Genomic DNA, 27,123 nt, shown 5'->3' on the forward strand with positions numbered 1-27,123 from the left:
AGGTGGCATTGTGGCCCCAGAAAGTTCTTATAAAGTTCCTGTAAGTGTATAGACATGTATATTTTCATATTTCCTACTAAAAATACAGACTTTGGTCGACATTTCACCAACTTCTGAGACTCTAACATCAGTAGAATCTGATGTGTGGAAAGTATAGTAAGACAAGGTCACAGTTTTTTGCTAATTTTACAGAATGGTGATGTGCATGGATCTCCTGTTTCACTAGTACTGTTGTTATAACATTTATCATGATATGTTTCAATAAAAATCCTATTCTCTACTCAATGTTCATTTCAAATATGTATAAGAACATGAGACAAAAAAGACACATTTGCTTTTAAATTTCATAATATAGACAACCTGGAACCAACTTTGCATGTAAAATACCAACATCTATCCACTTATGAACACCAGTTTCTGTTTCCTTCCAATGACTCCTCATCAACATTCTACCAGAAAAGCTCACAACTGGAACCTTGTCTGGTCAAACCTTCCACCCATCAGATTCTACTGATGTTAGAGCCTCAACAGTTGGAGAAATGCGGACTAAAGACTGGATTTTAGTAGAAATATGGATCCATCCATTTATATACACTTACAGGAACTTTATGGAGACACAACACCACATTTGTTTGAAGACTTTGCATTTTTTGCTATTTTTAAGGACTAGTAATTATAAATTTGGCCTCTGCTGGATCCTTTTAATCATTTTAATCTGTTGGAAACTATTCTGTCTGTTTCCTAACCAAAGTTCACGTCTGTAGGAGTCACATTTCTGGAGACACTGAGCCCTTAAAATGGCTTCCTAGGTAAGGTGGGGGTTTTTTAGGTGAAAATACAATAAAATCCAGGTGTAAAAACACATAGCCAAATTATTTCAGAGATCTTCCTTCTGGATCCTAAATGAGTAAACTGAATAAAACGTGATGGTTGCAGTAATTCGTACCTCTGACTCTGATGTCGGCTGAAGTCACAGTAGATCCAACAGAACAGCTGTATTCTCCAGCATCTGCCAAAGTTAAGTTTCTAACCAGAAGCTCGGCCACTCTGCCTTCCTGCTTCAGCTGGTATTTATCTCCTTCCTTCAGCAGCTGAGCGTCTCTCCTCCACTCCACCGGGACTCCAGACTTGGAGAATTCACAGCGTAGCGTCACATAACCTTCCTCCATGGCCTCCTGGTTCTTCAGCTTCTGCTTGAAGGTCACTGGGATCGCTGAGGAGGGAAGGAAAACTCTGAATAAGACATCTAAACTGTAAAATCATTCTTTTTTTTCCAACATGCAACACGTCTGACCGGTGATGATGATGGTTGCAGTAGTTTTTACGTCTTCACAGATGCAGCTGTATGTGCCGCTGTCTTCAGGGAGGCTTTTCCTGATCAGGAGTTCCACCCTGGAGTCGTTCTGCTTCATCTGGTATTTCTCTCCGCTGCTCAACATGTTGTCGCCTTTCCTCCAGAGCACCGGGAAGCCTGGTCTGGAGAGCTGACAGCACAGCGACACTCCATTACCCTCCTGGACCTGGATGTTCTTCAGCTCCTGCAGGAATTTAACGGGGCGCTCTGGAGAGGAGCACAAAAAAAAAATGTTTAAGACAAGATAAATATTCAATGAGATGAGATAAATACTAAAATAACAAGAGACAAGACAAATATTAAATGAGATGAGACAAGGTAAATATTAAAATGAAACGAGATAAATATTAAAATAACATGAGACAAGATAAATATTAAATGAGATGAGATGAGACAAGGTAAACATTAAAATGAGACAAGATAGGATGAGATAAGATATGGTAGAGGAGATGAGATATGATAGGATGCAGGGCTCCAGACTAACTTTTTTTCCTAGGAGTAGAGTGGCCCTTAACTTAAAATTTTAGGAGCGCAAGAAGAAAATTTAGGGACGCACACCAAAATCGACTTGCAAAGTAAATATTCACATTTCCTCTCATTTTTATTGTATTACTGATGAATACAGAAACTATAATGTTTTCAATTCACATTTTATTGTGCAGCAGTTGACACAACATAACAAGAAAACCACTCAGAGAGCGCAGTACTCCTCCAAGGCTGCTCAGTTGACATATCATTTCTGACGGATGAAATCTTTAATAAAAAATGACCTTGTGCTGAGCGCAGGCATGTATTATGCATGTGCATGTTATGTATGCATACAGAATTGCATGTAAATTGCTCTTATAAAAGTCTGTTGATGAATTCATCACTTTTGGCAAGCCTTTGTTTTGCTAATGTTAAAATAACCGTTCCCTCCAGGCTTTTATTTTGAAGGCGTATTTTCAATGGTACGGGCTTTTATTTTGTCACCATTCCAGCAGCACAGGAAGTGTTTATCTAAGCAGCGGCTTCTTGACATGAGGAAGACGCTGCCGAAAAGTCCTAAAATTCACGGAAAGATGAAATAAAACGGTTCCAGCTGTTGCTGTCTAGCAAAGGATGTTTCTAAACTTAGAAGCAGCTGGAATGGAGACAAGCTCTTACTGTGAAGGAATGAGTGAAGGACAGGAAGGTGGATTTGTGTTCAAAATAAGGCTGATGGCTGAATGTAAATAAAGGCTTTGTGAAAAATCAGGAGCTTCACCGTCATTCTCCCCTCGCTCTCACACACATCGGTCCACCTTCTTATTCTTTGGAGTTCATGTCGGTTGGCAAACCAGCTCATTTCATTATTGTCAACTACTGACAGGCTGAAGTGTGGAGCAGAAGTTTGTCAGCAACAAAAAATATTCAATTATAATTTTTAAAGAAAAATTGGCAAATTTACTGGTCGCACATGAGCGAGTAGATGGAAAATTTACTTGCACTCTCTCAAATTTTAGTCGCAGTCTGGACCCTGTATACTGAAAACATTTTTTGGTGACAATATCTGTTTTAAAGTGAAATTAACAGACTAAGATCCTTTCTTTTCCATAATAATTTCCCAGCATGTTGAATAATCAGCTATGAGCCATGCATATATAGTGATATGTTGTTCTAGACATTGTTCTATGCAGTCCAATCTGCTGCACAGAAACTCACCTAAACTAATATTAAATGCATTTTTTATTCTGCATAGATTTCCACATTACTTACAAAGTCAACATTTTTTGCATCTCTGTTTTGTATTTTTTTATTTATTTATTTATTGTGTATTAAAGACATTTCTAAGCACTAAAATAAGAATTCTAATAAAAACAGTCTCACCGTTCACCGTTATCCTGGCTGTTGTCTTCTCTTCTCCACAGATGCAGGAATAATCTCCGCTGTCATCCACGCTGAGGTCTGTGATCTTCATCTCCACCTGCAGCTCCTTCTTCCTCATCTGGTATTTGTCTCCGTTCTTCAGCAGCTCTCCTCCTCCTCGTCTCCACTCCACCAAGGCGGCAGGTTTGTTGAGTTCACAGCGAAGAACCACACTGTTGCCTTCAGTCGCCTCCTGCTGGACCAGCGGCAGCTTGAAGCTCGGAGGTAATTCTGAGAGTCACAAGGGAGGAAACAACAATAAAACTGGAATCAGCTACAAATCATGAACATGTACGGTTAAGAATTAAAGGTCAGACTAAAATAACAAAACACAGGAAAGTTGGTTAGTGGAACATGATAACGGACAGAACGGATGAAGAAGTCAAACATCTAAACAACAAAAATATTCAACAGAGGAAAACAGTAATAATGATCAGAGGAATGAGAATGAAAAACATCAGTGAATGTCAGAAATATTCAGCTGCAGCAGGGATTTAAGCCAAGTGGCATGCTCATAATCATTTTTATCTATTAACCCTCTGAACTCCAAGCAGTTTTTTGTGTTCTTGTGACATTTTTCCTCACTGTGGAATCATTTTTCGCTGCAATATAAAAACAGCACCACCCTGGCTAGAAAGAGAGAAAACTGAGAAAAGTGCTCTTGAAAGTCAAGCAAACAAAAAAAGTTAATGTAAAATGACATTTGCCATATTTTTGTGTATTTTTTTACAGCATTATAATTGCAACTTACCTTAAAAATGGTAATTTCAATTTGACAAAATGTCATAAATCATAGAGAAAGAAACCATTAAAGTTACATTTGTTCAGTTCTTACAGATCAGAAAAACAGAAAACCAATACTGGAAAACAGAATGGTGACTGCATACTACAGATATTGTACTATTTATATTTTTATTTTGTTTACAGAATTGTGTGAACACAGCCTGCAGTTCATCTGAAAATTCTCTGAATTTTTATCAAATCTGTCACAGCTGAGTACCACGACTTCTCAGTTTTGCCAAAAACAGAATTTTTTAGTTTTTTACAGAATCTGGTTGAAGCAATTATTTATTTTTTGCATTTTTAAAAAATTTAGACATTTAGAATACAGTTTAAAAAATATTTTAGTTTCTGATTCTTTTGTTCAGACATTAGGTGAATGGATGGATGTTATTTACCTGCTTGACAGTTTCGGCAAACACTCTCGCCTTCCTCAGAAGCGTCTCACTGACAGCCTGTGATGTGTCAGCGGCAGGTTTTGACAGCCGGCATTTGCAGCCCAGTAGAGTCGCCAGATGCGCCGGACAAACCACGCCCACACCGTAATGGCATGTCGTGGTGAGCCCAACGGACACGACCATCCCATCAAGCATGCCGCATCCCCTGCCGTCCTATTTCCTCTGGAGTATGGTGTTCCAGGTGTAGGAGAGCATGAAGCCTCCCTCGTCCCTGTTCATGGCTCTCTTCGCCCACCTCCTGATCTCCATCGCCTCCTTCATTCAGCGTTTCAAATGCCGGCTGTCAAAATCTGCCAGCTGACTCATCACGCTGTCAGTGAGACGCTTCTGAGAAAGGCTAGAGTGTTCGCCGAAACTGTCAAGCAGGTAAATAACATCTGTCCATTCACCTAATGTCTGAACAAAAGAATCAGAAACTAAAGTATCAACAAGAAGACATGATGAACGTTTTTGAGCTAGTTTAATAAATAATAATAAAATTTTAATTTTCCTAACAGAACTGTACTTTGCAAGTAATATCTTCTTAAACTGACAGAAAGCTAAAAATCTGGTGATTTTTTTCTGTTTTTACAGTTTCCAGCTCTGATAAATGGAGTAATTTTGGTGATCTTTAAAAAATATAACATGGTTTTAAAAGCCACTGGTTCAGAGGGTTAAACTCATGAATGGACCTTATATTCTAATGGCTCATAATGAATTATATGATAATTATTTTACAATGGATTATAGGATAATCCATTATTATATGACCTGCATGAAATAAACTAAATGCTGCAGTCTGATGGAGGGAAAATGTCTCTAAACACCAAGATCGTATGTTTTCAGCCAACAATGAAGAAGTAATGTACAGTACATACAACACTGTGACATTAAAAATTAGTGGGAAAATGGGTGAAATAAAAAATAAAACCATATTCACTCCATTAAAGTTTCGAGAAATGACATAATGGAGCTGAGAGTTTAGCTAACACTAACTGGGTCTGTCTGTTTTTGAGGCTGACCTCTTTGGCGTCTGCGTTCACATGATTCTGTTGACATAATGCACAAACATTTAAAAAAGGGATTAAATGTGCTTTCTGAAGTCATAAATCAAACAGACAGGGTTAGGGTTAGGGGAGTGTTTCTGTCTCACCGTGGACTGTGAGCTCAGCGGTGGATTGGATGTCTTTGGTCTTGCAGGTGTATTTTCCAGCGTCGCTCTCCTCCACATTGTTGATGATCAGTTTGGTGAGACGTCCGTCCTGCTTCATCTCGTATTTCTGTCCAGGTTTCAGGACGACTCTTCCCTTCCTCCAGTCCACTGGAGCTCCAGGTTTGGAGATTTCACAGCAGAAAACTCCACTGTCGCCTTCTTTGACCAGCAGATGCTGCAGCTCCCGTTTAAATGTAACAGGAAGTTCTGTTGTAGGATGAAGAAACACTGAATTTGATGTTTGCATTGTTCTGCTGTTTACACTTAGGCAAATGGGACTGGTGAAGTTGCAATAATGAAAAAAGAAAGCACTTAATTTTCATCTAAATTCCTCTGTTTCTCTTTTGAAGGCTGTAACCAACTAACATTTTGGTATTATAGTTAGAGGACATCTGACATGGAAGTTATTTGGTCTGAACATCTGGATGCTACATCTAATGGAACATCTGGAGACAACATGCATTCAAAAGTTACACCCTGGAAAATAAAGAAAATGAAGTCAAATCTACTCATTTTTTTTAGTTTCCTCAATGCAAATATGTGTGATTTGCTCATTTCTAGTCAATTAAACTTAATATTTTTTGTACTTTCAGACCACTTTAGAACTTAACAGTGAGTTCTCATCAGTTGAGGCATTTTTATTTAAAATGATGAACAGTTGAGAGTTCAATCCACTCATTAAATTAAACTGCTAAGAAACTAAACCAGGCAGATGGAAGCTTGCTGTGTGTCTCTGTTTAATTTAAGTTCTGGTTAAATGTGTTCAGAATAATCCAAACATTTCTAATCGTGACAAAGTTCAGTAAATGTATCATTTCACTGGAACCGTCTTTGTTCCGACTCTGGTCTAAAATGGCTTCAACTGTAAGTTAGACACAAAAAAACTGCATAAATTAGAAAATGCAAAAAGAAAGCATGTTTGTCAGCAACTGTTGTCTGTGCGACTTGTTGGTTCAACATAATATCTTTAGCTTATTGAACTTGTTTTCTCAAGTTCAGTTAATGTAACTCCAGTTTTACACTTCAACAAGATGACATTCAGTGAAGGAATCAACCAAAGTGCAGTTAACTCATATATTATATATGTATATATATATATATATATATATATATATATATATATATATATATATATATATATATATATATATATATATATATATATATATATATATATATTTAACTCATATATTCAGGAGGAACTCATGGTTCTAAGCTGAATGAGGTAAAAATCATTTATAGTGCAGGTACAGGAATTATGTTTTGGAGATATAAAGATGAGTCTCTGGTGCTCAAAAAACACAGTTTCAAACCAGAATATAGAAACCTTTTAAAGTCAGAACTGATAAAATTCCTGTTAAGGTCAGAAGGTTCATCAAACTTACGTCTGACTTTGACTTCAGCGGTGGTTTTCTCATCTCCCGTCATGCAGCTGTACTTTCCTGCATCTTCTGGCTGGACGTTTAAAATGGTCATCCAAGCCGTCTTTCCTTCCAGCTTTATCTGGTACTTTCCTCTAGAAACCTCCTCAGAAAGAAGCTGACCGTCTCTCTGCCACTGAACTGGGACTCCTGTCTTGGACAGATCACACTGTAGCGTCACGCTGCTTCCCTCCTCGGCCTCCCGACTCTTCAGACTGGTTTTAAAGGTGGCTGGAAGCGCTGCAGTTCAAAACACAGGCAGGAATATCAAAGAAGTGATTTACAGCTAGACAAATACACACTTCTAAAAACAGCCAGGGAATGATAGGTGCAGAAATGCAGCACAGATACCAGGAGAAGAGGACAATGATTGCAGCTCTGCTGGAGTTTACCAGAATCTATGCCAAAAGTTTAAATGAAAACAAGTAACTAACTTTCTGGACTGATTTTAAAGGAGGACCTGGATCCCTGCATTACTCAATCATCAATCCATATGGCATGCGTGCACCTTTCAACCCTCATGGTTCATTAAAAATACCCCTTATTGACAAATCTAGAGATTGAGGTGCATATGATTCTTATCTATGAACATTCAGCAGCACAAAGAAGAAATCAACCCCACATTCAGAAACTTTGTCACTAGAAGACAGAGGAAGCTCTCCAAAACAAATATAAGATCAAGAAAAAAATCATTAAGAGCAACAACTCCTTATGGGAAATAATGAGTGAACCTCCAGGGATCAGCTTCAGAAGAGCTTGAATCTGATCAACCACTTCCTTTCTGCTCCTAAACCTGGCGTTTGATAGCAATTACTGAGAAAATATGGTGAAAACTGACATTTGTAGAGATATCTTTAGTAATAAAACTTTGTCTATCAGCAGTTTATTAAGTGTATTTGTGGCTATTTTTGGAGGCCTCAATAAAAGGAGACTCGGGGACAATGCAGCTGAATATTCTGTTTATAATGGAAACTGAAACAATTCCTCAAGTTATTCCAGTACTTCCATTACTAAAATTCTCTGAATCAAGGCTTTGTTTAACCTGTTACATACTAGACTCCAGGTCACTGGACCCAGACTTCATCCTATATGGACCAATAATCAATAAATTATGAGGGGTTTTAGTTCTGACAGGACGCTTCTATTTTGACCGGAGCAGCTTTCCTAGTGTTTACAGCATTTATCAGGTCAGACTGAACTATGAAGGCAGTTCAACAGTCAGACTAAAACTAGAACCTCAGTCAGAGTTAGCAGGTATGAAGATGGTTTTTAACTTTCTTCATTAACTCAGACTTTCTGTCTCAAACTCGTCACACAAACAGGAGGTTTAACGGTCATTTGACTCGTTTAAAATGAACCGATGCTGTTTTAATCTAGAACAATGAGGAACATAAAAATGTATGACAGTGATTATTTCTGTCAGACAATAAAACTATCAAACTTCATATATTCAAACATTGCACAGTGCGCTCACTTTGTAACCCACATGCCAAGTGCAGAATCCGATTAACTGATTAATCTCCAGGAAAATCAACAGAACACTTGATTACTAAAACAATGGATAGTTGCAGCTCTAATGGAAACTTTAACCAACACTGGGCCAAACTCTGAATGGAAGCACAACAAATAATATGATGTAATGTAGTATGATAGATGAGCCTACAGTAATCTCAGTGGCAAAAATGCTCATTTTTAGAACAGCTAAGGTGATGGTACAAACATTTAGGAAATCTCAGGAGAAAATTGTCCCAATTCCTCTGAATGGTAATTACAGTATTGCAAATCAATAGCATCACGCAGGTACTTTCCTGAGCAAAAATACAAAGAGAGAAGTATGAATATTGCACTGATTTTATCTATATAGCCCAGGGAAGTGACTCAACCCTGAGAATGTTAAGTGCTGAAGCTGTGATGCCAAGTCTGGGCTTATAAAACAAAGAGAACATGTGGAATCCAAGCCTCTAAAGCGATGAGTTCCGCTGATCTCTGAGGATTCTGACCTGTAACCTCTCCTAAAACCATTAACTGAGTTGCAGATTAGTTTTTTGTTTGTTTTTTAATCTTCTTGAATTTCCTAACAGATTCTTCCATTTAAAGGCTGTTTAGATTGTGTTCCACCTGGTTTTTATTGGAGATGTTGAGGACTTGTGAGAGGACTTTAGTTCAGTATTTCCTGTGTAATTCCCCTAAAGGCCAGAGAGAGAAAATGATGCAGGAATGTCACTTTATTTGTGTCTTGACACCCAAAGAAGGTGTTTCAATGTGTCCAGCCCACTGAAACAACACTTGTACCTGGATTTTCATGCTACTGTTATGGTTCTAGTGGTTCCATCCTCGTTTATACAAACCGACTACTTTAACGGTGGCCTTGGTCCTCTGCTCTCGGCATACACAGGTGTAGACACCGCTGTCTTCAGGTGAAGCATCTCTGATGGTTAACTCCAGCACCGAGTCCCTCTGTTTGATCTGGAACTTCTCTCCATTCTCCAGCTGATCTCCTCCCAGCCTCCACTCCACAGGAACTCCAGGTTTAGAGATCTCACAGCTCAGCGTGATGCTGTTTCCTTCTGCAACCTGGAGGTTCTTCAGCTTTTGCTTGAAGGTGATGGGAAGAGCTAAAAGGCAAAGACAGGTGATGAGAGCAAACTGAATGATCTACAACAAATCCGTAAAGTGTTAAATAATAAGCCAAGAGATCTTCAACACTGCAGTATCTTTTAGAAAACATCTGTTGATGTCTGGTCTAAAGCGTCCCCATCTCACCCCAACCAGTCGAGGTGGATGTCGCCTTCCCTGAGCCTGCTTCTATCAGAAGTTATTTTTTTCCCCTGTTAAAGAGTTTGGGGTGTTTTTTGGTTCCTTCCTACTGTCCTCAGTCAATTTTAGATTGTTAAGTTTTCTGTTCTCTATTTAAAGTCATAAGGTCTTTGTCTGACTACGCTAAGTGCTATGAGATAACAAATACTACCAGTCAAAGGTTTAGGATCACCCACATAATTTCATGTTTTCCATCAAAACTCCCACTTTTATCCATGTGCTAACATAACTGCACAAGGGTTTTCTAATCATCAATGAGCCTTTCAACACCATTAGCTAACACAATGTAGCATTAGAACACAGGAGTGATGGTTGCTGGAAATGTTCCTCTGTACCTCTATGGAGATATTCCATTAAAAATCAGCTGTTTCCAGCTACAATAGTCATTTACTACATTAACAATGTCTACACTGGATTTATCATTCATTTAATGTCATCATCATTGAAAAAAACTGCTTTTCTTTTCGTTTCTAAGTGACTGCAAACTTTTGAACGGTGGTGTATGCTGTGAATTGGTGCAATATAAAAAAAAATAAATTAAATAGAGGTGTTTTTATTGTTTTTGGGTACCTCAGTTCACAAAGACAGCTTTTGGTCAATCTGTTTTCTCACTTACATCTGTGAGTGACTGAAATTTCATCTCAGCTAACATCAAAGATTCAGGAAGCTTTGCAAAGATTAGAACCAGCCTCAAGGTTTGGCTGAAGCTCTGAAAAACTGTTTTATTCCTCAGTTAAAGCAGTAAAGAAGTGGAATTCACTCTCCACAAACATTAGAGACTCAGGAAGCTTTGTAGAGATTAAAACCAGTTAGTTAGCACAAACTCTCACCACCAATAACTGATTTTATTTATTATGTCATACTGATGGACTGTCGGATTTATTTCATGTAGTGTACCGTAGTCATTGTTCTGTGGTTGTTTAATTTTTGTTCTTGTCCAGGAACAACACATGTAAATGACCTGCTAGCTATCCTCTGGTGTGATTACTATTCATTGTCTTAATGTCAGATATTGTGCTGACATTGCTTTAAAATGATCTAAAGAAGTAAAATGAGAGTTAATGCTGTTAGTGGGTAACTTTACCATTCACAGTGAGGGTAGCCGTGGTCTCCAGGCTTCCACAGATGCAGGTGTAGATGTTGCTGTCCTCCAGCGTCACGTCAAAGATCCTCAGTTCGATCAGCGTGTCTCTCTGTCGGATGTGATACTTCTCTCCATTCCTGATCACTTCATCTCCTCGTTTCCTCCACTCCACAGAGTGACCGGGTTTGGAAAGTTCACAGCGAAGCATGGCGGTGTTTCCCTCCTCGATGCTCACGTTCCTCAGCTTCTGCTTGAAGGTGACTGGAAGAGCTGAGGAGCCACAATGACCAGATCAGACCAATGAACACTAAAACTGCTGACTGATGTTTAAACGATCTCCTACCGGTGATTCTGACGTTAGCAGACGTCATCTGATCAGCACACACACAGCTGTAAACACCGCTGTCTTCAGGTACAGGTTTCCAGATCAGCAGCTCCAAGGAAGTTTCTCTTTTCCTGATCTGGAACTTCACGCCATTGCTCAGCAGCTCCCGGTCCGTTCTCCATTCTACTGGAATTCCAGGTTTGGAGATCTCACAGCGTAATATCACACTGCTGCCCTCCTCCGCCTGCATGTTCTTCAGCTGCTGGACGAATGTGATGGGAATAGCTGGAAAACACAGAAACGCAGGTAGAGTTGGAAGACAATATTCCTGATCAGCAGAATACAATGAACGGCATTTAACAGCCAATGGAATAAAACCTCAGTGTGATATATTTACTGTGCTTCACTTGAATACCTGCAAGAAAAATTCTAATTAGAATGTCATTATTTGAATTCATTAGACATAAATATGTCTCTTCCAGTATAGACCAATGACTTTACAGAAAATTCATGGTTTTTCCAAATAACCAAAAGCTTCTATGAATAAATCTGCAGTCATTTTTATATTTATCACAATGAATGTAAAGCATTTTTCAGACTCTCCTCAGACTGAATCTGTGGTAAAACGTCTGAGGGTAGTAAGAACAGCTTTACCGTGAACCGTGAGACTCGCTGCCGTCTGGTGGTCTCTGCACTGGCAGGAATAATCTCCTGAATCCTCGGGCTTCAGGGCTTTGATGGTCAGAGAGTTGATGGTCCTCCTCTGTTTGATCACGTACTTGTCTCCAGCTCTGATGCTCTCCAGACCTTTCCTCCAGTGGACCTGGACTCCAGGTAGAGAGTATTCACAGGTCAGAGTCACAGATTCCCCTTCTTTGGCCTCCACAGTCTCCAGAAGCTGAGTGAACTCTGCTGGGATGGCTGAAGAAGGACAGAAAACAGGGAGGATTACTGAGAACTTTCCCATACAAGCTGCCAAAAATCTGTTTTTGTAACAACAGATAATAAATTCCTGAGTCATTAATTGAAAAATCCTTCAGAGCCTCCAGCAGACCTCCTGAGAATCAGCTGTTTCATCTACAATAATTTTAATATTTCTCATGAAGACATGCAAAAGTTTCACCTTCATACTGTGAATGTGTTCACAGTTAAAGGCCCTCACAGTTGGGTGGGTTGAAAATTTGCACTTTTTATTTTACTATTTCCATTATTTTTGAACCATATAACTTTATAAGTGCAGGAACAGACGGGTGAAATTTTAAGAGCTGAAAACACATTTATTAATTATTAATTTGAGTTCTGTTAAAACTGCAACCAAATCAGTTCTCCATCCTTCCAGGTGTCAGTCTAGAGACTCAATTTATTTTTTGTTAGCCAACTTTTAAGTGTCAGTATTATGGGATGTATCATAGGTTGAAGAGTAAAACTGCATCAGTTTAATGTCATAGAGTCCCAGAAACAATCATTGGTTCCCTGGATGTGTTTCTGTTTTCTGATAATTCACCAGATTTAAACTTTAAAAGGTCATTCTGGGTAAACTTTACGGCTCATATCAGCATGTGTGACAGGTGGTTGGTCAGAACTAGTTCTAGACAATGAAAGGAGCATTTTTACTACATTTGATACCAGAATCATCTAATAGACAAACAAGGGTCAAAATAAGTTTCTAATATTGGCATTTTAACACTAATGAATGCAGCTTCTGGACATAAAATGTAAAAACAACTTTGGTGTTCACAGGTTTTGTGTAATATTTAGGACAAATCTCATTGATCAAACCAGTTTGCTGCATTCAGTGTTTGTTTGAGACTCTTTCAGATTTAGTTCTTATTCTGAGAGTTTGTTCTGTTTCCATCCTTAGATTGTGAACAACAGTGATGATGTGTAATCTTGGTATCCAACACAGGAAAAGAATAATTGCAATCTCAAATTTGACAGTTTGTAAGTGTTAAAATATGTAAAAATATTGGAAAATGATTGTGACACAGAAGGAATTCTGACTAGAAGATAACAGAGTCAACAAGACAAGGGTTAGATGCCAACATTAAACATCATCACAGAATCAGGGCGACAGAACAAAAGAAAAAGCATGAAATATCAACCCACCCTTCTGTACTTTAAGGGCCTGCAGCTCAGAAAATATTCCTAGTATGAAGGTTAAAACTATGCATGGCTCCATTAAAGATATTGAAGCTATTGTACATAAAATATCACCTGATTCTGAGGAGGTCTTTGAGGGAACTTTGCGCATCAGATTTGGTTGGCTTTATTGATATTAACCCTCCTCTTCCTACCTCTAACGGTGACTACAGCTCTGGTTTTTATTCTGGTTTTATTGGGATCCTCTTCCTACCTCTAACGGTGACTACAGCCCTGGTTTTTATTCTGGTTTTATTGGGATCCTCTTCCTACCTCTAACGGTGACTACAGCCCTGGTTTTTATTCTGGTTTTATTGGGATCCTCTTCCTACCTCTAACGGTGACTACAGCCCTGGTTGTGACGGATCCAGCGCTGCACTCGTACACTCCAGCATCACCGCTGCAGACCTCCCGGATGGTCAGCCAAGCTTCACATCCAGACCGACTGGCGAAGTATCTGGAGGAGTTCCACATCAGGCAGCCGTCTTTGTACCACAGGATGTGGCAGGGCTTGGAGGCCACGCAGGACAAAACCAGACCGCCTCCTTCAATGGCCTCACAGTCCTCCAGCGACTTAATGATGGTGGGACGCCTCTCTGGGGACACATGGAGCTAAATTAATGAAATGTGATGGGAAAACAGACATTAAAGCTCATAGAAAGGTCAAAGCTTCACCTCTAACCAACAGAGAAGCGTAGGATCTCTTGTCTCCGGCTGCAAATGAAATGGTGCCGGTGTCTTTCCGGGCGAGCTGCCTGAAGGTCAGGGTGTGGAATCCTCCGGGAATCATCTGGATCTCGTTGAGCTCGTTGGTGTAAAGCAGCGTCTCGTCCAGATACCACTTGACGCCGGTGAAGTCGCTGGGACAGATCCGACACCTGAACGTTACGGTGTCGCCTTCGAGACACTCTACGTCCTCGAGTTCATCCAGGATCAACACCCTCTGACCTGGGAGGTGGAAAAGTCAGAATATCTCATAAAATCACATCAAGTCAAAGCATTAACTGAACACACTCAATAACTTTTTGCATTATGAATCTATTTAATTATCAGACTGTAAAAGATTTGAACTCATACACTGTAAAAAAATGAACTAGTGCGTTTAAATTAAAATCATTTGTCGCCTGGAAACTTTCAAATCTTCAGTTAGTTAAGTTCAGAAGCTTCAGCTGTTTGCACATATATCAGAATTTTTTAACATTTAGAATAAATATTTCAGATGACAAAAGCGAAACAGACAAAACTGAAGAAAATTAACTTTAAACTTTCAAAATAATCAAGTTCTTTAGAAAACATTTCAACATAAAATGACCAGTAAAACCAACAAACTTCTATTCATATCTGAAGTTGTAAAAACAGGAAAATCAAATCTGAAATAAGGATCTTATTAAATTAATTTCTATAATTAAGTTTAGTTTAGCAAACATAATAATAAAAATTGGCTTAACTAAGCATCTTATAAGATCTTTTTTTAAGGAATACTTTTTTGAATTAATTGAATCATATTTTTATTTCTCGATTCTCTGATATGTTATTAACAGGAATGATCCGATCCCTGCAGGGTTCATGACAGTTTCATATTATTATTATTTAAGGTTTTTCTTAAACACTGAATGACCTGAAACTGATCAGACCACTGGAAGGTGTTTGACAGTGAACACACAGCAAAACTCTGTTTACTTTTAGTGTTAGTTCATTGATTTTTCATTTAAAGCCGACATGCCTGACTGAGTTCTCAATTAAATCTAATTAAAAACACAGAAAGCGGTCATATTATGAGCTTCATAGATTTCTCAGAAAAGCTAAAAGTGAAAAAAAAATTAAACTTATTTTTCTTCAATAATTTGCGGTTTTAAGTTCATTTAATAATTTCAGCTGTGTAATTCAGTGTTTCCTCCAGGATAGTTTTCATCATCATCATCATCATCATCATCATCATCATCATCATCATCATCATCATCATCATCATCATCAGCAGCAGCAGCAGCAGCAGCAGCAGCAGCAGCAGCAGCAGCAGCAGCAGCAGCAGCAGCAGCAGCAGCAGCAGCAGCAGCAGCAGCAGCAGCAGCAGCAGCAGCAGCAGCAGCAGCAGCAGCAGCAGCAGCAGCAGCAGCAGCAGCAGCAGCAGCAGCAGCAGCAGCAGCAGCAGCAGGCTCTGTGGGAGCCGTAGTGACGTAAACAGATGACACCTGACTGCAGGTTTTCCTTTTACAACCTATTTATTGAATGGCCAGTTGAAAATGGCTTTTTAAAGGCTGAATGTTAAAATTAACATTAAAATATCTGAACAAGCTCATCTGAAAACACAGTCAGCAGTTATTCATACATGGAGTGTAGCTATTAGCTTAATGCTACCAATAGTTTACTCACGTTAGCAACACAGAGTTGGCACTGGGTCTAATTAACTGAAGCTACTGATATGTACGCTACGTAGCGTTAGCTGGACGTCAATATTCAGAGAATGTCTGTTTAACTTGTAGAATCTATCATGAGTTATCTTCAGCTAATAACTTTTCTCCGGTAAGTCGCTGCTCTAGTTTCCAAGACGTCCCTCCTCTGACTCTCTGACCTGCTGCCTGGATGCTGGACGTGACGTCACTTTAAGGCCGCGCTCTCGCGACATTAACGTCATATTAACCCAGTGTTTCTCAAATAGTGGGGCGCGCCCCCCCTAGGGGGGCGCAGAGGCATGTCAAGTGGGGCGCGGGCGACTGGGAGGAAAAGGTCCTTCAACACGGAACTAATGAGCTGAACTATTGTTTTAACGTCGGCATGTTTTTCGCGGCGTACAACAATACTGAAATTGTGCTGACCCCATAGACTGTATATGCCATAGATATAAATAATAATAATAATGATCTTCTGTATATATCTATGGTGTATGCACTGGCCGTTCAGACTCCGAAGTACAGACTCCTGAGAACGGGAGAACACATCATTAATGTGCAGTCGGAACACCAGCGTACTTGATCACGTCACGTACTCGGCTCATCTCCTCGGATTGTTTTTACCAGCAATGTCAAACATACGGCCTGTGGGCCCACCAGACGGTCCATTTCGGCCCGCGGGCCGACTTTACAAATGATAAAAATTACAACATTAACTGTAAATTGTAAATCTGTAAAACTGTAAATTTAAAATAATTTCTAGAACTTGACAAGTTGTTCTGATCATGAAGTGAAATACTAGACTGTTCAGTTCCAGAAACCTGTGACTGAATGTTTTGTGTTTTAGTAGATAAACTGTTATCTGGCAGTTACAATGCATGTGTAAATGATGAACTGAGGCATAATAGGCTACTGTTGAAATTGAACTTGTTTTCCTTAAGAAATTTCAGGTTCATAATATTTTGTAAAAAGATACTTCATTAAATGTGAACATTTTCAGAATGTACTTTTTTTGAACTAAAACAAAGGGGAAAGTTGGAGTTGTGGTTATTCATAGGTTATTATGCTGTGATTTGCTGGTGGGGCCCACTGGAGATCAGATTGGGGTTTATGTGGTCCCTGGACTAAAATGAGTTTGACACCCCTGATCTTTACTGTGAAAAACAACAAAATGGAATCAGATAAAATAACACAGCCCTGCATATTCATGTTTTCTCACACACACACACACACACACACACACATATATATATATATATATATATATATACATATATATATATATATATATATATATATATATATATATATATATATATATATATATATATATATATATATATATATATATGCACAAAGTTATTGGGGGGGCACCAAAGTTTTTTGTCCTCCGAAGGGGGGCCCGACAGAAAAAATTTGAGAACCACTGTATTAACCCGACGTATCAGAGAGTAGATACTGAGAGAGATAGTTATCTGTAGTTTACCTTAGTATTCATGAGAACCCGACACAGTGCAGGATTCTGCTGTGGAGGTGGAGACATGCGGTGGTGGAGGATTAGAGACAATAAAAAAAAAAAAGAAAGAAATTTTAAGGAGAGGCAGCTGGGATTTAGGAATGACGGCCCACCGCTGCTGAATGAATGTAGAGGAAACACTGTAATTTATTCAAACAATTTAAGTTTTTAATATGTTCTAATATATTCTAATATATGTTTTAATAATACTCCTATAGTTGATTCATCAATATCAAAGAACATTCTAAATATTTTTACTGAGTTCAGTTATTATTGGAAATTAATCTATTAGTGATTAATGCTTAGCATCCCTAGTATTAACTGCAAAAATCCTACAGGACAATAGCTAAAATATATAATAAGTCCCTCTTTGCAATGCATTTTTGCAGGATCTACTCATGCATAATTCAGTAAACTAAGAAATCTATATTACCAGAATAGAACTGGTTAGTTGTACAGAGTAAATGTTGATATTTCAAGGTGGCATAAACCTAAAATCCTTGTTTACTGTGAAATTTATAACTAAAATCCCTTTGAAATGTCCTGTATTCCCATATATTGCATGTCAGCTTTGTTTTCTATCTTTACTTTCAGTTTGTGCCCACAGCTGCAGGTTGGATTAAAACAAAACCCCACAAATCCCAGCGACGGCCTCACCCTGCACCGTCAGCTGTGCCCGGCTCTGCATGGTGCCGACGTCGCAGGTGTAAACGTCCGTGTCGGACGTCTCCAGACAGGTGATGGTCAGTGACAGCACCACGCCCTTCTGCCTGATGACGTACTTCCTGCCGGCCCTCAGCTCCACCATGCCCTTCAGCCAGGTGACCCGCTGGGCCGGCCGCCGGGTCTCACACTCCAGGGTCACCTTTCCCTTCTCCTCGCCTCGGCTTTCTCTCAGCTCCTTTGCAAATGTGTGCTGGAGCTCTGAAAAAAAAGAGAAGTTCAGAAAACGTGGAACTACTTTTGCTGATCCACTCATCAAAATGTGAAGATGTAAATTAGAGGACGTTAGCTAAACTCAGAGATACGTCAGGGTGAAGATACATTGGAAGCTTCCCTTTCACGCCTCATTGCTCACTTACTTGCTGCATTCCTGATTTCTAACCTGTAATTTATGTCTAGTTGCATGAAGGTAATGATCCCAGCAACTACTGCTGACAGAAAAGCCTGATGTCCCAAAAGATGTCAGGATTTAAATCATCGGACCAAAACATGTTGCATTATGTGTTCTTAATTACATTACTATTGCTTTGGACAGTTCTAAGCATCGTTAATCAACTCAACATGCTATTTTATAAAGACTACAGTCTCAACAGCACCACCTGTTTGAATGAAATATTATTGAATATTGAACTAAATGTACCTCTGATCTCCAGCTTGGCGCGGGAGGCAACTCCCTCGGCCTCGCAGCAGTACTCTCCAGAGTCTCTGATGGTGGAGTTCTTGATGAGCAGTCGAGCCAGGTTCTTCTCCACGCTCATCTGGTACTTGGGGCTCTCCCTGATCAGATGCCCGTTCTTCAGCCAGCGGATGGTGACTCCTGGTTTGGTGATTTCGCAGCTCAGTTCGGCGTCCTCACCAGGAACTGCCTTCACGTTCAACAGTTCCCTGAAGATGTGCACTGGCTTCTCTAAAGGATGGGAAATCCACATGGACTTGACTTTTTCATGCGAATACATCTATCAAATAGTATATTTCAAACTGTCCATTCATCACTTTATCTGAAAAAGGCGGCTATTTACCTTTAACAAAGAGCATTGTCCTACAGGTTAAGTCTTTAATTGTGAAGACCACATCTCCAGCATCCGTCAGAACAGCATCTCTAATGGTCATCTTATACTTGCGTCCGTTGCCGATGAGCTGAATATGGCTGTTGGTTACCACTAGTTGACCATTGATGGACCAGGAGGGTTCATCATTGAGATCGTGAGAGAGATGACACTCAAAAGTGCAGCTTTCGCCCTCCAGCACTGAGGCTATCTTCATACGCTGGACAATGGTAATGTGTAAATCTGTAAAGAAATGAAACCGTTATATTACAATAAATGCATCATGACAGAGTGTTTTACATTTTACAGTGAGATAAACCAACTGTGCATCAGATCTCAAAGCTTTAGGGCCAGTGCTGAGCAAAAGACACACTAAATGCACCAAAGAATCATTTAGAGCAGAACTTATACAGGTGTTTGTGTGAGTTTTAGGGAAATTATTACCTAAAGTTCTCAATTTAGAAAGGCACAAATCAACAATACATGCTGTACTTGTTCTCAAACTAACAGCTTTCTTAGGTTCAGAGCTCATCCCAAACAGCCTTCCTGCTCCTCACCATGTACAGTAACTTTAGCCTTGGTCTGACTGGTGCCCAGGTCACAGCTGTACTGTCCGGCATCATCTTTAGTCAGGGAATGGATAATCAGCGCCATGGACTTCCCAATCTGCAGCAACTCGTGTTTATCATCAGCTGTCAGGACTATACCATCTTTCCTCCACACAGGGGTCACCGTCTCCTTGGAAATTTCACACTGCAGACAAACCTCTCCTTGTTCCTCCCCAACCACATCCTCCAGAGACCTGAGGAACACCGCTGGGCGCTCTGGAGACACAATACATCATTTCATTAATAGCATTCATGTTTCTCACAACAGAAAAGTAAAATAGCTCTACAGCTCACCTTTGACCTTTAAGGTTGTGGTTTCGGTCAGAAGTCCTGCCTTGAAGGTGAGCCTGCTCTCCTGAGGTCGGAGCTTCTTGATGACGAGGCTGTGCATGGTGCCCATGTGCTGGATCCTGTTGATGGCATTGGAATAGAGGCGGACGTTGTTGAGGAGCCATTCTACGTTGGCCACCACGTAGTTCAGCTCACATGTGAACCTGGCGATGCCGTCCTCCTCCATTTCCACCGGCTCCAGGTGTTTGACCAGCTTCAGTCGTCGCACTGCAACAAAAACACACAGTTACTAGTTCAATGAAACCTAAAGATGCAGTCAAGTTTGTGTGAATCACGTTGAACCTACCTTCTACCTGGACGTGAGCGGTGCTCTGAGAACCTCCAGCCATGCAGTGGTACTGTCCTGAATCCATCCCTACCAGGCCGTGAATGACCAGCTCTGCTCGCGTCCCTTCCCTCTTCATGCTGTATTTGTTGGAGGTCTTCAAAGCTGTGCGACCTTTAAACCAGCGAACTGCCCTCGGAGATGGAGCGAACTCACAGCTCAAAGTCACTGAGCTGTTCTCCTTCGCTTCTACGTCATCCAGGTGGTGGACGACCTGAAGAGGGCGCTCTGCAGGGCAGAAATATTCAGTTCAAGAGACTCTAAAAAACATCAACATTCAGACATTCATTAGTGTGGTACTTTACAGGTTTATCTTGGCATCTATAAGGCTCTGTGCAAGATTTTAAAAAACTGTTTTCCTCTGATTTAAGCTGAAAATTGTGTGACTATCATGTATGTATCACAATCCTCTAGTGTCTAAAAACATAAACTCTGCAGTTGGTATAAAGACCAGGTAGAGTTCCACGAGAGCCAAAGAATCTGCTGAATTCAGCCTAAAACTCGTTCTAAATCTGGCCAGACATACAGAAAAGTCAGTGTTGGGTTACTACACGTGTTTCTTAAATTTTTCTATTAAACATTTTTGTTTCCTTTACAACCAAAGCCTTGAACATGTAAACTCATAATTAATAACCAATGAAGGAAACATTGCAAAAGAGTTTTTAATGGACTCAGTTAATGGGCAGTGAGGTTGGAGTAACAAAACATTCCAAGTTTAGTCGCTGTTAGCAGGCTGTGGGTAAAAACCTGTTTTTGGTTGCACATATTTTATGTGGGTTTCTCCTCCCCTTCTATGACCTGTATGTCATGAAACTCATTTTACTGCAGTAAACAGTAACAACAAACTCTTACAACCGACCACACTGAAAGTTTTAAGTTATACAGAGGATTTGTTTGTGCAGCAGCCCTGGTAGTTTTTTCAGTAAATGATCCATTTTATTGCAGTACTGCATGCAAACATTCAAACCCTTCACTATTCAGGGAACACCATCGCTACATCCAGCTTAGCTATCAAACTGATTGTTAAGTGGCTTAAAAAAATACAAACAAGTCATTGTTTTTTTTTCCCCAATAGCAAAATTATAATGAGATGCAGCCAGTATTTTTATGTATTGTATCTGTGCTTTGGCTGTGTTCCACTATGTTATAAGCAATGTTCTCTGAACAAAATAAATATACTGTTGTTGATGTATTTATTTAGTTTATGAGAACTCAGATTCCACAACATTTTAAATTTAATAATTTAAGCATTCTTTACTCAAAAACATGAGTACATCAAAGATAAATCTTAAGTTGGACAAACTTCAGACATCACTGTGGTTAAACTCCTGATGTGACTTGACTGAACACGTGTGCTTCGTATTAACTCAGAAAGTCTTTGCAGCAGGTTGCCCTGTTTGTCCATCTTCTGAAGGGTTCTTTTTATTTTCCAGTGTGCTGGCGATGGTTGCAGTGGACTAGCTGTCACACTGCTGTGTAAAACTGTACCGCCTCTTGTGTGTTTCTTTCTGACTTCCTGTTTTCTGCACTGGCGTTTCCTATTTTTAGCTCACGATTAAAGTCACAGCTTCAGTTTGGTTTCGTAAACTCTGGTAAACTCACCTTTCACAGTCAGCTGAGCAGTGGATCGACTCTTGCCGGCTACAAAGACAACAGGACCAGACATGGAGGCTTCTGTGGAGGTCAGACGGAGGCTGTGGACGGTTCCTTCCCTGTCGATGTTCACTGCAGCACACGGCTCCAGAACTTCACCGTTCAGGGTCCACCTTGGAGGCCTCCCCGACTTCAGGCTGGTCTCCACCTGGAACAGCGCCGGCTCCGGCTCCATCACCTCCACGGATTTCATCCCCTGCACTATGCTGATAGCCTGCTCTGCACAGCCACAACAAACATCACCACTATGCACTGGACTCATCACAGGGACTAGTTCTGAACATTTGGACTGGTACTGTGACAGGGAGCATCTCACCCTCCACCAGAAGCTGACAAGACGTTTTATCATCTCCTGCATCACACGTGTAGGTGTCTTCATCTGAGGAGCAGACGTCATCGATGGTTAGCTGCCTGTAGACATCTTGGTTGATTAGTTGGTACTTTTTACCAGGCAGGAGCTCCTTCCTGTTCTTGTACCACCTGACCTGAGCATTAGGCCTGGAAACCTGGCACTCGAGCAGACCTCGGTGCCGATACATGGCTATCTTAACCCTCAGAGGACGTATGATCTGGACTGGAAGCTCTAAAGATGGGAAGAACACACTTAGAACAAGAACTTCAACATGTTCATGATTTTTATAAAGGAGTGTGACCTCCATTAATCCATGTAATATTACTTCAGTCTGGTTCACCTTTGACTGTGAGAGTTGCATAGGATGAGACACGTTCTGCAGTAAATCTAATCTCTCCTGCATGTTCTGGTCTGACTGACTTGAAGAACAGGGTGTGAGTTTTACCTGAAATCAAAATAAAGTAACTGTTGGTGTTATTTTTTTTTTAATTTAATCAGGTTCAATCTTTTCTTCAGTGACTGGTTCTGCATGACTAAGGTAACATCAGTTCAAGCAATGAAAAACTGACTTAAAACAGCTGATCTCTTACCCTGGTGTCTGATCTTGACGTTGTCTCCATGTCGGATGCGGCAGTCATCTCTGTACCACCGACCATCTAAATCCACCTGGTTGACCTCACACAGGAAGTTCACAGGCTGACGCTCCATCGTGTCAACGTCCTCCAGCTCCTTCATGATGTGGATGTCTCTAGCTGACAGGAAATATCTAAACTATGACTCTAAATTTAGTGAAAGCAACCAAACCCAGCTCTGTGATTCATTTAGTCATTGTTCTCCTACAGTGCAGACCATAGTTGTCCAGATGTCCAATAATTATTGAAATGAAGCAAAAATTTCTCACCAAATTTTTAGTGTTAATGAATCTTTTAAAGGGAAACAAGATCCTGAGAAACTTAAACTCCTTTGCATGAGGCTGAAACTCCCCCCAACCCAAAGGGAACAGTCTACCAATTTAGTGCTGTCAAACCACCCCAGTGTGCACTGGAGGTTACTGCCTGATAAAACCAACAGAACCATACCATCTGCAGAAAGTTGAGATGTGACTGAGATGTTTCCTAACCGGACAACCTCCTCACCACAGATCTTGTCCATGAAACAGGATTGGAGACAAGGGCAACCCTTTGAGAATCCAACAATCACAGGAGACATGTTTGATTTTGTGCCTAGAAACCAAACAGCTCTTGCTTTGGTTGTATGAGGACCGGATGGTTTGTAGACAAACCTGGCTCCAAACACCCACAGTACCCCTCACTATAGGCCTTTATCATATCCATAAAACACATTTTGACTGGAAGGTCAAAATCCCATGTTCTCTTCAGCAACTCTGCGAGGGAAAAGAACTGATCCAGTGTTCCAGGACAGAATCCACATTGCTGATCCTGAATCTGAGGTTCAACAGTCACTTCAACATTTAACAGTTTATCTGTTTTGATGTTTTTTACTGTCTTCTACATTGACGTCTCCATCTCACACATCTTGTATGTTTAGACTTTGGTCCAAGGCTGGTGTTGACCTGAATTTTACCCACATGAATACTCTGATCATGACTATTGTATTAACTTACCTTTGACATGTAGTCGCCCTGAGGTCAGAACACCGTTGGCCTGGAAAGCGAACAAGCCGGCGTCTCCCAGAGCCACCCTCTTCAGTATGAGCGAGTGTTTCTTCCCATGAGTGCTGATGCGACAGTTGGGCTTCGACCTGAGCTGCGTCCCGTCTCTGGTCCACACTCCCTCGATGTAGGCCAGGTTTAGAGTCACCTCCAAGGAGCAGCTCTCGCACTCCGGGACCTCCACATCCTCCAAACCCTTCAGCACCTGCAGACGGTTTTCTGGCAAACAAACACCGGCAGCGTTAGGGATTTTAGAGCTTTTCACTCTTTGCAAGATCCACTTTGTTGATGAGAATTAAACTCACTGGCAGCTGCTACTATCCCTCCAGGAATGTCTCCCATGTCGTCTTTCTGGATGAGGGAGGAATCTTTGCTTTGTACCACAGTAAGTAACAGGCTGCAACTACAATAAAATATAAATCAGGTGATGTCTAGGATTCATACCATGATTAGAAGGAATATTCAGTCAATTGCCTTACAATGCATCTTTGTCCAATGCATAAATGCATATTTTCCTATATCCTTTATTGTTTTGGGTGTTTTAGTGTTAAACAAATTTGGTAGATGCCAATTCTGAGTCATACAGAGTTAAGATACAGGTTTCCTAAAGGTTGATGTTCACTAAGATTGTTATTAATGGTATATATATCTTGTACAGTTTCTCCAAAATACTGTACAATGTTGTGTTTTTGTAGACAAAAACAAAAACAACAATAAAACAGTAGACGACTATAAAAATTAAAGGTGCTAATGATACAGTTTGGTCTCTACAATATATTTACTACACCACAATTTGCCTGACACTGCAACTGTTCCCAGTCCATAAATAAATAACTGCATTTATCCTGGATCCTCTATTGGTGGGGGTGTTTTTAAAAGTTGGTAGAGGTCAATTCTGAATCGTGAAGAGTTAGGACACGGGTTCCCTAAAGCTTATTGTTTTTCTAAGATTGTTATTTATGGTAAATACATCTACAATTCACAGTAATATGAGAAGAATATTTTATAATCTCCATGCAGCTGCAGTTAATGTTGATTGCAGTGGCAATAGCAGGCTACTGTAAAAAATATGTGGTCTTGTCTAGTATAGTCTTGCATATTTTGCTGAGATATTTTGTCAGAAACTTAAGTTCATTTGCACAACAAATTCCTCTCAGGCTACAAATCATATGAACTACATGTTAGATACATCTGGATAAAGCTAATACTTCATTCCACAAGAAAAACATGGTAAAACAATGAAACATGGTGGTGGCTGCTTTGCTTCCAAAGGACGACTTGTCGTCATGGATGGAGCCATGAATTCTGCTCTGTCAGAAAATCCTCCTGGAAAACATCCACCTTTGGTTCATGATCTAAAGCTCAACACAAATGGTTTATGCAGCATGACAATGACCCAAGCACACAATGAAGTCCACCTTGAGTGGCTCAAAAAGAACAAAATTAAGGTTTTGAAGTGGCCGAGTCAAAGTCTGGACTTGAATCCACTTCAGATGCTGTGGCAAGAGCTTAAAAGGACAGTTCATACTAAAAAACATCTAATGTGGTTGAATAAAACTACTCTGCAGAGAAGAGAAGACCTAATTCTTAAACAGAAACCATCGAAAACATTTAACCGCAGATGTTGCATCCACGGGTACAATCCTGCACATTTTGTTTTCTTCTGCACAACAAATTCCTCTCAGGCTGATGACGGTTCAAACTGTTCTAAAATGGCAACAGTGGACGATCAAAATGGACACGCCTGCTATCGGCCTTGATCCCTGTGACGGCATGCCAGACCTCCTCAGTAATGAAGAGCTCGGTAATCTCTGTCACCTCACTGGGCTGAGCTCAGCACCACCGATATAGACTCAGCTGCCTCCAGAAGGCTGCCGGCATCCAACTCAGAACAAGAGGAAGCTTCAAAACACAAACGAGAGCTGCCAGGAAACACTTAGTGGTTGAAATGTTTGGTCAACCAAGAGTGGCATCAGTTCTTCTAAAATCTCATTTCATGATGTGTCACACATTGACTTTGTCTTTGCAACCTATAATCTAGATTATACATGGAGGGCTAATATGTTATGATGATTACAATCTACAGCAACAGAACCTGTAAAATGAACAGCATGGAAAGAATTCTGTAGACATTCTTAAACCTGATGCAATTAAAAAGTTTCCATTGACACCATGTTCAATAGAAATAACTGCTAGAACATCAGATCACACACACTTACCTTCAACTAAGATGTCTTCTAGAAAGAATCCATCCCTGCAAACCAACTTGTTGCACCAATCACCAAAAACAAAAACCCAGCTAAAACATCCACCATGGCAACAGATCAATCCCAGTCTTGTCTCGTTTCTCACAAATGCTTTAAGATCAGTAGCAAACGTTTAGCCAGAGAAGAGCATGTCCAGGTTCGCTTGCTGCATCCCACTCCCCAAACCTGGCAGCTCAAAGTGCTTTCTCTCTTTTTTTTCCCTTTCTGTGGTGGAGCATAGTGCTGAACAGCTGACATATCTCTCCCCACATACTGGCCTCCAAAATAGCCCTCTGTCAGTGTGGGAGGAGAGATATCTTTCGCCTTCATGGTGTGAGGCAACTCGTGCTCGGCATCAATGGAACCAACACCAAATGTATACAACAGGATTAAAGCGTTTGATGGTTTTCCAGAATGAGTGATGGACAAAATACTGTGGGAAATATCCTGGGAAACATCTGACAGTGCATTTGAAGAATGTAAATCTTTAGCATTTGAATTAGCAGAATCATACTGGCACCAAATAAGTCCATTCAGGACAGCAGCAGAGATTCAACGCTCTACAGATGTAGTTTAATCTGCTCTTTACAATCACTATTGACCCACATCTATCAAAGTATCCCCACCAGGAGTTTCCACCACTGTCACAGTTCCAAGGTCATGAAAGATGAAACGATACAAAGCTCCTGTTTCTGCAGGTCGTCGCTGCAGACATGAAGTCCTAACAAAGACACACAAACAGCCTCGTTATTAAAATCTGTGTTTATTCAATCATGGACATATTTAT

The 27,123-nt window shown here is 40.3% G+C and overlaps 1 protein-coding gene across 6 annotated transcripts in view; it reads right to left on the reverse strand.

Annotated features, from left to right (window-relative positions):
- obscna (obscurin, cytoskeletal calmodulin and titin-interacting RhoGEF a) overlaps positions 1-26,555 on the reverse strand; it is a 75,375-nt gene extending 48,820 nt beyond the window's left edge. For 5 of the 6 annotated variants that reach the window (XM_035948160.2, XM_035948161.2, XM_035948159.2 and 2 more), the window contains exons 1-24: positions 26,310-26,555; positions 24,396-24,493; positions 24,043-24,309; positions 23,009-23,170; positions 22,759-22,863; positions 22,383-22,649; positions 22,016-22,285; positions 20,375-20,641; positions 20,032-20,295; positions 19,687-19,953; positions 19,103-19,372; positions 18,724-18,990; positions 18,018-18,284; positions 14,133-14,405; positions 13,790-14,053; positions 11,973-12,239; positions 11,337-11,603; positions 10,994-11,263; positions 9,441-9,707; positions 7,057-7,332; positions 5,612-5,878; positions 3,203-3,472; positions 1,295-1,561; positions 947-1,213 (exon numbers count right to left, since the gene is read on the reverse strand). In XM_035948160.2, the coding sequence (XP_035804053.2) occupies positions 947-1,213; positions 1,295-1,561; positions 3,203-3,472; positions 5,612-5,878; positions 7,057-7,332; positions 9,441-9,707; positions 10,994-11,263; positions 11,337-11,603; positions 11,973-12,239; positions 13,790-14,053; positions 14,133-14,405; positions 18,018-18,284; positions 18,724-18,990; positions 19,103-19,372; positions 19,687-19,953; positions 20,032-20,295; positions 20,375-20,641; positions 22,016-22,285; positions 22,383-22,649; positions 22,759-22,863; positions 23,009-23,170; positions 24,043-24,309; positions 24,396-24,432 (5,665 nt within the window). In that variant the 5' untranslated portion in view covers positions 24,433-24,493; positions 26,310-26,555. Of the gene's footprint in view, positions 1-946; positions 1,214-1,294; positions 1,562-3,202; positions 3,473-5,611; positions 5,879-7,056; positions 7,333-9,440; positions 9,708-10,993; positions 11,264-11,336; positions 11,604-11,972; positions 12,240-13,789; positions 14,054-14,132; positions 14,406-18,017; positions 18,285-18,723; positions 18,991-19,102; positions 19,373-19,686; positions 19,954-20,031; positions 20,296-20,374; positions 20,642-22,015; positions 22,286-22,382; positions 22,650-22,758; positions 22,864-23,008; positions 23,171-24,042; positions 24,310-24,395; positions 24,494-26,309 lie in introns of those variants that run through there. The other variant, XM_035948162.2, reaches the window with a different exon arrangement.
- Between the last annotated feature and the right edge of the window lie 568 nt (positions 26,556-27,123).

The sequence above is a fragment of the Amphiprion ocellaris genome, chromosome 2 (genome assembly GCF_022539595.1).
Source record: "Amphiprion ocellaris isolate individual 3 ecotype Okinawa chromosome 2, ASM2253959v1, whole genome shotgun sequence".
NCBI classification, from domain to species: domain Eukaryota; kingdom Metazoa; phylum Chordata; class Actinopteri; family Pomacentridae; genus Amphiprion; species Amphiprion ocellaris.